Below are 11375 nucleotides of genomic sequence, written 5' to 3'. Positions count from 1 at the left end.
AAGGCCACGCCCACACCGTCAGTTGCCAGGACAACCCGGGGGCGGGACTAAAGCCCGCCCGCCAATCCTCCTCAGTCCGTCTCAAGGCCACGCCCACTGGCCAGGCCGGCCGAGACCGTGGGGCGGGCGCCGCGCGGGGAACCACGCTCCCGGCCCCGCTCCCGGCCCCGCTCCCGGCCCCGCCCGGGGCGGCTCGGGCAGGGGGAAGGGACGGGCGCGCTCCGGGGACGCGGCGCCCGCGCGGTGACGTCAGCGCCCGGCGCCCGGCCGCGCGTCGCCCCGCGCTGACGCCATCGCCCGGCGCCCGGCGCGCGTCGCCCGCGCGGTCCCACCATGGCGCTGGGCAGCGACTTCTACCTGCGCTACTACGTGGGGCACAAAGGCAAGTTCGGACATGAGTTCCTGGAGTTCGAGTTCCGGCCGGACGGTGAGCGGCGCCGGGGCCGGGCCGGAGCCGGGGCGGCCTGCTGGCCCAGTCATTCATTCATTCATTCATTCATTCACAAAGTCTTGGGCCGCCTTCATTCATTCATTCACAAAATCTTTGGGCCACCTTCATTCATTCATTCACAAAGTCTTTGGGCCAACTTCAGTCATTCATCGACTCTGGACTTTCAGCTGATTCATAGTCTCTGGACCCCATTCATTCATTCATCCATTCATTCATAATGTCTTCGGACTAGCTTACAGATCATTCACTCTTGAAATTATCAGGTGATCTCATTCATTCCTTAGACAATCTGCGTTATCTTTTAGCCCATTCATTCTTGAACTCTTGGAGTCATCTTTTAGTTCATTCATTCATTCACTCAAACGCTTTTGGCAGTGTTTTAGTCCATCCATCCATCCATCCATTCATTCTTTTTTTTTTGGCGGGGGGGCCCAGTCATGGGCCCTGAACTCAGGGCCTGGGCGCTGTCCCTGAGCTTTTGCTCAAGGCTAGCGCTCTACCACTTGAGCCACCTTCCCAGCCCCTCATTCATTATTCTTAAAAATCATGGGGTGCCTTTAAGTCCATCTACCATCCTTTCATTCAGGTGTATGTGTTAAGGCTACTTGATGGGGGGGAAAAGTCTGATGTGTAACAAAGAACTAGTGTCTTTGAGGTGCCAAAATATGATTATTGACCATAGAATAAATGAACAGTTCCCCTCTCCCCCTCCCTAAATAGAGGAGAGAAAAACTTCTAGAGGAGACACTTGTGATGAGCTTTGAAGTAAGAGCGAATTTCTTGCTGTCTGAGGGAAGGAAAAGTGGGCTTGTATTGTCGGTAGCAGTTCTGCATTCTGACAGAACATTTTCTCTAGAGAATGTTCCTGTATATTGAATTCTAGCTGCCATGATGACAGCCTGGCAGTAGAGATTTTGGGGTTTTCAATGTGCTTGAGTACTGGTGTAAATATGAAAACGGAATACTTCTCTCATTCAGGTTAGGTGGGTTAAAGCTGGCAGGAAGTACAGCCGTAACAGCTTACCTAGGAAGAGCTCTGTGCATGCTTGGGCAAGGTTCTATGAGAGTATGAATTAAAAATTAGGAATTGTATACTAAAAAAGTGTCAAGCATTTTTTTTCCTGTGTCTTTGTCAGTAATAGTGCTCAAATTTAGTGCCTGGAGCACTTACTTTTTTCACTCAAGGTTAATGGTCTGCTACTGGGTCCACACCCACTTTCTGCTGGCTTTTTGCTAGTTACTTGGAAATAAGGCATCTCATGGACTTTTCTGCCTTGGCTGGCATCGAACTTTGATCCTCAGATCTCAGCCTCCTGAGTAGATAGGAATCATATAGCCTGTCAATATCAATTTAGCCAGTCACTTAAATGAAGAACCCCCAAGTTACTGGTGCAGTTTCACCTACCTGCCACTACTTCTATTCTGCTTCTTCTGGTAATACTGAGTCACAGAAACTACACTTCCAGAACACATATTCCATTTACAGGATGGGGAGCGGAGCTTCGCTGTTTCCCTGTAGAGAAGCATGCACCAGTGAGTACACAAGTCACAAAGAATGGAAATTAAATATAAATCAATTAACAACGGAACTTTCCCCCCCCTAGAAGCAGCACCTAGTTCCTATGCTTTTAGTTCTAGAAAGGAAGCATCGCCAGTGGGTGGGGAGGGACCTGCTGGAGGTGGGGAAGAAAAAGAGGGGGAGCGAATATGATGAAGTACTTGACACATGTGTGAAACTAGAATGTGAGAGCTGTTGAAATTGTCTAGCTGGGTGCCAGGGGCCCACAGCTGTCATGCCAGCCACTCAGGAGGCTGAGAGCTGAGGATCCAGGTTCAAAGCCAGCCCAGACAGGAAAGCCTGTGAGACTCGTATCTCCAATGAACCACCAGAAAACTGGAGTTGGTATTGTGGCTTAAAGTGGTAGAGCACTAGCTTTGAGCAAACGAGCTTCGGGACCGCCTAGGCCCTGGGTTTAAGCCCCATAACCAACCAAAAAAAATTTTTTTTAAGGGGGGAGAGAGATAAAGAGTAAAAGAGGTGACTGTGATTGGAATAGATTATATGCATGTGTGGAAACACCCCAGTGAAACTCTTTTGTTCAGTGACTATCTGCTAATAAAAATAAACACGGTAATTATACATTAACTTAAAGGAAAATGAAAGAAAATTTTGATGTAGTGGAGAAAGCATGAATATCGGAGAAAAGTAAGACCAGATCATAGACTCATGTGACTGCAGAATAAGTGAGAGAATAAAACTGCTTTTTAGAGTTATTTTTCAGATTATGTGTTTTGGAGAAAGTGGTATGGCTTATGAAGCCAGGTGCGTTTATGCATGCCCGTCATCCCAGCTACATGGGACTCAGGTTTGAGGCTAGCCTTAGAACTGTTTCTGAGACAGTAAGACCCTGTCTCAGAAATAAGCCAGGTGTGGTTGGGTGTGACTGTACGGGCAGCTGCAGATGTGGCAACTATGTAGCAGTAGGAGGATGGTGGTCTGGCAAAAGCTGAGGATTATCTGGAGGAATAAAAAAAAAGAAAAGCAAGCAGGGAGACTGCTTGCCTAGGAAGTTTGAGGTTCAGAGTTCAAGTCTTCATATTGCCAAAACAAAAAATCCCAGAGATTCCCCCCACACACACAAACACACTCCCCAAAAGGCTCATGGCATGTTAAAGCCGTGATGCTGTTCCATTGCATATTGGGTAGCTGGACTTTAACTTACTAGCCAGTATCTACCAAGTTACTGGTATTCAGTATTAATGCTGTGCTAAGAGGAACTGTTGGTGAGAGCAATAGTATAAAAATGCTCTTTACCTTTAACGTTGCCTGCAATGTTAATTTTGTTTTGTAACCGTTGTTATTGCTAAAGATTGAATTGTTTTCTGCCCCTGCCCCCACAGGAAAGCTTAGATATGCCAACAACAGCAATTACAAAAATGACGTCATGATCAGAAAGGAGGTAAGTGATTTTCGGATGCCAGAATTTTTACATTTCAAGCAGGGCACTGGCTCACGCCTGTCATCCCAGCTACTCAGGAGGCTGAGATCTGAGGATCAGGATTCCAAGCCAGTCCAAGACAGAAAGGTCCATGAGACTCTTATCGCCAATTAACCAGCAAAAAGCTAGAAGTGAAGTTGCGGTTCAAGTGGTAGTGCCTGGCCTTGAGACGAAAACGCAAATGCTCAGGCCCTGAGTTCAAGCCTTACTACCAGCTCAAAGAAAAAGAATTTTTACATTTCTGTTTCCTTGTGTCTGTGTCGAATTCACCAAAGTTTCTTTATGGCGGTATTTAAAAAAAAAAAAAAAAAACCAACCAATCTACAGGTTGAAAAGGTTCCATTATTTCAATTAGATATTAACAGCAAAAGAAGCAACCTGAATATATTTGCCTCTATTATTGAGTTCATGTTTGAGTTTATTCATTGTATTAGTAAAGCAACGCCTAGCAGAGCTGGTACATGCCCCACACATGTGGCGGGGGGGGGGGGTGATGGGGGGGCGGGGAAGGGTGGGGGGGTGGGGGGGCAGGGCATGTGCCAGCAGGTGCAGTCTGGGCTCTGTGGTCACAGAGACTGGGGAGTTGACCTCTGTTTCAGTGCCAGGACTTTCCACCCCTGTGTCCTGGATACTCGGTCCCTTGGGTCCTCTGTCACACTGCGTTATCTCTTGGGTCCAGAGTTCCATGAGGTTTGGCCTGTTTACTACATTGGGTTGTGTGACTAAGATATCTGAGCATCTGTCAAAGGAAGGGCTTTACTCTGCCTCCTTTAAGACAGGACTCGCTCCTTGCAGTAAATAGTCTCCTTTGCAAACACTTCTGTGATAAAAAAATAAACAGGGCTGGGAAGGTGGGCTAGGGGTTGAGCGCTTGCCTAGCCTGCATGAGGCCCTGGGTTCGATTCCTCAGTACCACAGACAGAGAAAAAGCCAGAAGTGGCGCTGTGGCTCAAGTGGTAGAGCGCCAGCCTTGAGTAGAAGCAGCTCAGGGACAGTGCCCAGGCCCTGAGTTCAAGTCCCAGGGCTGACAAAAATAAACAGTTGATAAAATTGATAAGCAGTTGTTTATTTCCCCCCCCCCCTGTTGGAGGTCTAGAGTCAAAGTTAGGGCCCTATGCTTACTAGGCAGGTGCTCCACGCGTGAGCTGTGCCTTTCAGTCCTTTTTGCTTTGTTTTTCAAATAGGGTCGGCACCGATGCACACACCTATGCGATCTTTTTGTTCGCATTTCCTGTGTGCCTGGGACAACAGACCTGTGTTGTTGTAGTTGAGATGAAGGTCTTGTGAACTTTTTGCCCTAGCTGACCTTGAACCTCGACCCTTTCAGTCTCTGCTCCCAAGCGGCTAGCATTACAGGCCTGAGCCGGTGCAGTCTGCTAGCACAGATGTCGTCACGATTTCCTAGGCTGGGCTGGGTGCCGGGGAGAAGGGAAATGGCTGCTCTTTTTCCTTTTCCCAAAGGTCGCAGTTCAGGGGGGGGGGGGGGGGGCAGAAGGTAAGAACGCGGAGCTCTGCTTCCCGAGTGGCCGTTGGTTAGTGCAGCGCCCGCCGTCCTGTCTCTGACCTGCCTGCTGGCCACGGCATGGACCAGTGGCAGTGGAGGCCAGGACAGCAGAGGTGATGACTCTGCACCGAAGGAATCAGAATCCTTTTTTGTTTTTCTCAGTCCTGGGGCCTGGGCGCCGCCCCTGAGCACTTCGGCTCAAGGCTAGCGCTCTACCACTCTGAGCCACAGTGCCACTTCCAGTTTTCTGCATAAGAGTCTTAGGCTTTCCTCTGTCCAGGCTGGCTTCAAACCTTGATCCTCAAATCTCAGCCTCCTGAGTGGCTAGGATGCCAGGCGTGTTTGTTTTGTTTTTAATGATACTTTGTGTAGTTCAGATTTGTATTTTTCTCTCTCACTTCCTGTGGAGGTGTGGGAAGTCAGTTGAAGAGGGTCCCAATTCATTTCCAGGCGTACGTCCACAAGAGCGTGATGGAGGAGCTGAAGAGAATCATCGACGACAGTGAGATCACAAAGGAGGACGATGCTCTGTGGCCAACCCCGGACAGGGTTGGGCGGCAGGTTTGTGTCGAGGGGCTCCGTGCATCACCAGACCCAGTGGCCCCGGGACCCCGGTCACCCCAGCTGCTCCAGAGGCTGAAATCTGAGAACCTGTGGCAAAGCCAGCCCAGGAAGGGAGAGTCTGTGACACTGGTCTCCACTTTACAGACACCAGAAAGCCAGGAGTAGAGCTGTGGGTCAAGCGGTAGAGCAGCAGCCCTGAGTGAAGGAATGCAGGGACAGGGCCCCTGGCTCAGAGTTGAAGCTCTAAGACCAGTGGGAGTGTGCACATGTGCGCACACACACACACACAGTTGATCGTAATGGTGCAATGTTGCCCCTTCTTTATGATTCCTTTTTATTTCCAGTCACTTAACCTCATTTTCTTTCCTTCATCCCTCTCTCCTTTCCTGTAAATCGAACTCAGGACCTCAAAGCTGCTGTTGAAGAAACTCCCAGCTGAGGTATGCCCCAGCCACGGCCTGAACTGCACAGTTAGACATTGTCTACACTGTCTGCCGCCACCCAGCTGAGGCTGGGCCGGCCTCACCCTGTGGTGGATCATTTCCACCATCGCCTAATAGCTTCCTAGGAGTAAATGCGCTGTTGCTAGTTAAAATGTCTTAATTACTTAATAGCATTAAAAGCACTATTGCTAGTTAAAACAGAATCAGGACTTTTTTTTTTTGGTTGGTCCTGTGGCTTGAACCCTGGACGTGGGCACTGTCCCTCAGCTCTTCAGCTCAAGGCAAGTGCTCTACCACTTGAGCCACAGCGCCACTTCTGGTTTATTGGTGGTTCATTGGAGATAAAAATCTCAGAGGCTGGGATTGTGGCTCAGTGGTAGAGTGCTTGCCTCTCATGCATGAAGCCCTAGGTTCATTTCCTCAGTACCACATAAACAGAAAAAGCTAGAGGTTAGGCCCCACGACTGACTAAAAAAAGAAAAAAGAAAAGAAAAGAAATCCATGGACTCTCCCTGCCCGGGCTGGCTTTGAACCACAATCCTCAGATCTCAGACTCCTGAGTGGCTTCGGATGACAGGTGTGAGCCATTGGTGCCTGGTGGAATCAGGGCTTGCACTGAGTCTATCCGATTCACCTGCATATGGAGTAGCTTTCAGGAGGTGAGAAAATACATACCCATATATATTAACTCTCAGCGTTGCCTTAAACCGACCGTGGAGTTTGCTGCCGCCCATTCTCCCCAGAAGAGCTGGTGTCTCTCACAGGGCTTCTGAGGAGCTGTGCGGGCCGAATTTCGCTCTGTAGAGAGAGAGTGTGAATTGGGTCTGCTCAGCTTCTGGAGAGAGCAGAGAGGAGCCTGGCGGCAAGAAGCAGTTCTTTTCCTTGTGAATTCCTAAAGGTTCTGTTAACCCGCCTTGTTTGACTAAAAAAAATGCACCTTGACCCTTCTATTGAAAGGAACATTGTTGCCTGGCACTGGTGGCTCACGCCTGTCACCCCAGCTACTCAGGAGGCTGAGATCTGAGGATCACGGTTCAAAGCCAGCCTGCACAGGAAAGGCTGACTTTTTTTTTTCTGGGTCCGGTCGTGGGGTCTGAACTCTGGGCCTGGGCTCTGTCCCTCAGCTCTTCAGCTCAAGGCTAGCGCTCTACCACTTGAGCCACAGCGCCACTTCCGGCTTTTTTCTTTTTGCTTATGTGGTGCTGAGGAATCGAACCCAGGTCCTCAGGCATGCAAGGCAAGTGCTCTACCACTGAGCCACCTGCCCAGCCCCCGGCTCTGAGACTTTTATCTCCAGTAAACCACCAGAAAACTGGAAGTGACACTGGGGCTCAAGTGGTAGAGCGCTCGCCTTGAGCTGAAGAGCTGAGGGACAGCGCCCAGGCCCTGAGTTCAAGCCTCACAACTGACAAAAAAAACAAAAAAACAAAAAAGGATCATTGCTCAGGGAAGCAGAGGTAACAGCAGTATTTATTGTATAGGTTGTGTCACTTCTGTTTTATTTTGTAGATCGTATCACTTTTATTTTGTGCCAGTCCTGGGGCTTGAGTTCAAGGCCTTCTTTACTGCTCCCCCCTCCCCCCATCCCCACTCAAGGCTGGCTCTCTAAACTTTGAGCCACAGCTCTGCTTCCAGCTTTTTGCTGGTTCATTGGAGATAAGAGTGTCACGGACTTTTCCTGCCCAGGCTGGCTTTGAACCATGATCCTCAGACCTCAGCCTCCTGAGTAGCTGGGATGACAGGCATGAGCCGCTGGAGCGTGGCTGCTCAGCCCCTTTCTGTGTGGATTATTTTTGAGAAGAGGCCTCGTAGGATGACGGGCAAGCCCGGACTTCTAGCTTGCTGGGATGACCGGCATACTCCGCTGTACCATTGTTTAAGATGGGGTCTCTTCTGCAGCTCAGTATAACTATGCTACTGTGACCTTGATGCAATCTCTTAATGTCAGTGAAGCAATACTTGGAGAGAGAAAGAAAAAGATGAGGTCTCTTAAAACTTTTTTTTTTTTTTTTTAACTCATTCTGGCTTCAAACTGATTTCCGGAGCTGCACCTCCTGACTCGCTGGGATTTCGTGCCTGAGCCACCATGCCCATCCACAATTTTAATTGGTGGATTCAAAAGAACACCGCTCGTTTGAATCAAATCTCCATAGTACCACTTCCGTGGTTATTAATATCAGCTGTGTTTTCCTACGTTTAATGAATTTTGGATTAGACAATTACAAGCCTCCCCAAACCCACTTTAGCTAGGCCTGTCAGCCTTGCTACTCAGGAGGCTGAGATCTGAGGATCAAAGTTCAGTGCCAGCCCAGGCAGCAAAGTCCATGAGACTCTTATCTCCAATAAACCACTAGAAAACCAGAAGTGGCTCTGTGGCTCAAGTGGTAGAGCACCCGCCTTGAGCTGAAGAGCTGAGGGACAGCGCCCAGGCCCAGAGTTCAGGCCCCAGTACCAGCAGAAAAACAAGCAGGTGAATGAATTATAAATAAAGCTCCTCCTGAAGCTGTTTGAGGAACTGCGGGGTGTTTGTCCCCGCATCGGACCCCACACAGCAGCCCCGATGCGTGGGAACGTGGGCGGCAGTGACCAGCACTGTACATGCGATTTCTAGAATCTCATAGAAAAGGAAACCTGCTTAGGACCTCTACATTCCTGTAATTGCTTTTATACCATGTTTTTAAAGCAACCTGGTGTGTGCTGACCCAGTCAGAGACATTTCTGTGTCGTTCTTTCTCACCCGGGCTTCTAGAAAGCACCTTGGGGCCCTGGAGTGCGGGTGATTCTCCAGCCAGCACGGGAGGTTTTGTTTTACATTTACATTTGGTCTTTTTGTCTCTCCATGTCCTTTTTCTCTCCTCCTCTGGTGTGCTGGAGTCAGGGGTCGCCCGTGGCCCCCGTGGGGCCTGGGCCCGGAGCTGGGGGTCGCTCGTGGCCCCTGTGGGGGCCTGGGCCTGGGCCGGAGCTGTGAGGGAGGTTGTCCATGAACCCTGCTCCAAGTGTTTCTGTGCTTGTTTTTAGGAGCTTGAAATTGTGATTGGAGACGAACACATTTCTTTTACCACATCCAAAATCGGTTCTCTTATCGACGTAAACCAGTCCAAGTGAGTACGTTAACTTGGCATCATGGATTCGGGTTAGGTTAGAACTGTGCTCAGGGCTGGGAAGATGGCTCAGTGGTAGAGTGCTTGCCTCGCATGCATGAAGCCCTGGGTTCGATTCCTCAGCACCCCATACACAGAAAAAACCACAAGTGGCGCTGTGGCTCAAGTGTCAGAGCGCTAGCCTTGAACAAAAGAAGCTCAGGGACAGCGCCCAGGCCCTGAGTTCAAGCCCCAGGACTGGCAAAATAAAAGGAAGAAGATTCATTCTCCTACAGTTCCTACCCTGTCGAGATTGTAAATTGGTACACTGTTTTGTTTTGTTTTGTTTTTTGGTACATATAACTTGGTAATACACTTCAAAAACTGTTAATACAAGTATTTATCTTTTATGGTAATTTCATTTCTGAGTATCTATTCTAGAAAAGATTGTCAAATATTGGAAAAGCTTTCTTGTGTATGAAGCCACTCACAGAAGCGGTGTAAAATTAGAAAGAATCCAAATATCAGACAGGTTTAAAATGTTCAAATTAATAATAATTAGTGACTTTTTTTTTAGTACTATGGAAAGGTTAATAGTTGAAAGGCACATGAAATTATTTTCGATGTGGGAAAAATGGGAAAAAACCTATTGTGTAAGGTTGGTGGCATTACAGAATTAGCAAGATTGCTATTGTTTTCTGCATAAGGACTTGAACACATCAAATGGGTGAAAACGAGTCCTAAAGAAGCTATCGAGCAAAGACGCGTCCGAGAGCCCCCGGGTGGCATCAAGATTCTGTTGTTACAGATTCTTTTTACATTTATTTTCTTTAGGAATTTATAAAACACTGTTTGGCTTTTTCTGCCGCAGGGACCCGGAAGGCCTCCGAGTATTTTACTACCTGGTACAGGACTTGAAATGCTTGGTTTTCAGTCTCATCGGATTACACTTCAAGATCAAACCTATTTAGACCGTGTGTTTGAAGATGTGTATTTAATTAGGGGATGGGTGAGAGAGGGTATTTTTCTTTTTTAATTTGGGGATTTTTTAATTAATGTGGAACAAAAACTATTCTTTTGTATGTGAACTGAAAACATGAAAATAAGAAAACAAGCCGACTGGATTTTCTTACTTGGGCCCAAGGGTAGACAGACCCTGGACCCATATTAAATTCTAACAAAATACGAAATGCCGAGTGAGTGTGTGGGTGTGCATGCTCACGCACACACGTGTGTGAGGCCGCTTATCGGATTCAAAGATAAGAAAATGTTGCTGTCTCTACACGTAGAAATGTACCTCTGGCTTTCCATCCATGAAAGGGCTGCTGTGGTAACGCACACCTGTAATTCCAGTTACAGAGGGAGGAGAACCACAAGGCTGAAGTCAGTCATGGCAAAGGTAGAGTCGCTCTCAGAAGGAAAATAAGAAGGACAGAGGGAAAAAGGGAGAGAGGAAAGGAGCGGGGGGGGGGGGGGGGGGGCGGGGGGGGGGGAGGGCCTGCCCTGGGAGAAGCCACTGGCCATGGGTGGGTGCAGTGCGGTTTATAGCAGGTGGATAGTTCTGCGTCTGGGCCTTAGGATTGTTTTCCATTTTCAAAAGCCCTCGTTAGGTTTGCAGTGGTGACTTGGGTCTGGGGGAGGCCCTGCCCACCAGGAGGGAGGGGCCGAGCGGAAGGGTTTGTCCACTTCCTCTGACACTCCTGGGATGGTCTTTTGCTCACATTTTCCTGTCATGGCATTTCCACGTAATTTTGTAGTTTACCCACAAGATGGCAGCAGCACAAGCCAAACAACTCCAGGCTCTGCTAAGTTGGAAAACGAAGCGCGTGGAGTCCGGTGAAGGGTGAACCATGGAAGATGCCCCTGGTCAATACGTACTGTCCTCTAGGTGAACAGGCTGAATGGAGACTCTGTACACTACTGAACTAAAACATCATAGGGGCTGGGAAGGTGGCTCAGAGGTAGAGCGCTTGCCTTGCATGCATGAGGCCCTGGGTTCGATTCTTCAGCACCACATAAGCAGAAAAAACCAGAAGTGGCGCTGTGGCTCAAGTGGTAGAGCGCCCACCTTGAGCTGAAGAGCTGAGGGACAGCGCCCAGGCCCAGAGTTCAAGCCCCACAACCGACCAAAAACAAATTATACATAAATACAGCAAACAAGTTTTGCTGCTCAGAAAAAAATACTGTGTTTTGTAAACTACTATTGAGAATATTAGTGGACTGTCACGCACATAATGCTAGCAAAATACACTGATTGGTAAGATTGCTAGGTCCATGCTGTGTGCCCATAGCCCAGGCCTGGATCCCAGCTGTTAAGAGGCTGAGGTCTGAGGA

General features: G+C 48.7%; 1 protein-coding gene across 2 annotated transcripts; it reads left to right on the top strand.

The window, feature by feature from the left end:
- The first annotated feature begins 309 nt into the window (after positions 1-309).
- LOC138820108 (protein mago nashi homolog 2-like) lies at positions 310-10484 on the top strand. Of its 2 annotated transcripts, none has more exons than XM_070011772.1 (5): positions 310-382; positions 3353-3411; positions 5405-5515; positions 8980-9062; positions 9913-10484. In XM_070011772.1, the coding sequence occupies exons 1-5, from the start codon at positions 334-336 to the stop codon at positions 10010-10012; spliced, it is 402 nt and encodes a 133-aa protein (XP_069867873.1). In that variant the 5' UTR covers positions 310-333; the 3' UTR covers positions 10013-10484. The 2 variants fall into 2 exon arrangements, with proteins under 2 accessions (XP_069867873.1, XP_069867872.1); XM_070011771.1 differs by having other exon boundaries at positions 312-427.
- Positions 10485-11375: the final 891 nt, after the last annotated feature.

The sequence above is a fragment of the Dipodomys merriami genome, unplaced genomic scaffold (assembly GCF_024711535.1).
Source record: "Dipodomys merriami isolate MVZ:Mamm:240054 unplaced genomic scaffold, mDipMer1.0.p SCAF_84, whole genome shotgun sequence".
NCBI classification, from domain to species: Eukaryota; Metazoa; Chordata; class Mammalia; order Rodentia; family Heteromyidae; genus Dipodomys; species Dipodomys merriami.
This window is presented reverse-complemented; position numbering and strand designations above follow the sequence as displayed.

Excerpts from the sequence above, each read along its gene's own strand:
- LOC138820108 (XM_070011771.1), top strand. The coding sequence starts at position 334 with ATGGCGCTGGGCAGCGACTTCTACCTGCGCTACTACGTGGGGCACAAA. Across the intron at positions 428-3,352 it reads GTTCGAGTTCCGGCCGGACG|GAAAGCTTAGATATGCCAAC; the intron begins GTGAGCGGCGCC and ends CTGCCCCCACAG. Across the intron at positions 5,516-8,979 it reads CGGACAGGGTTGGGCGGCAG|GAGCTTGAAATTGTGATTGG; the intron begins GTTTGTGTCGAG and ends GCTTGTTTTTAG.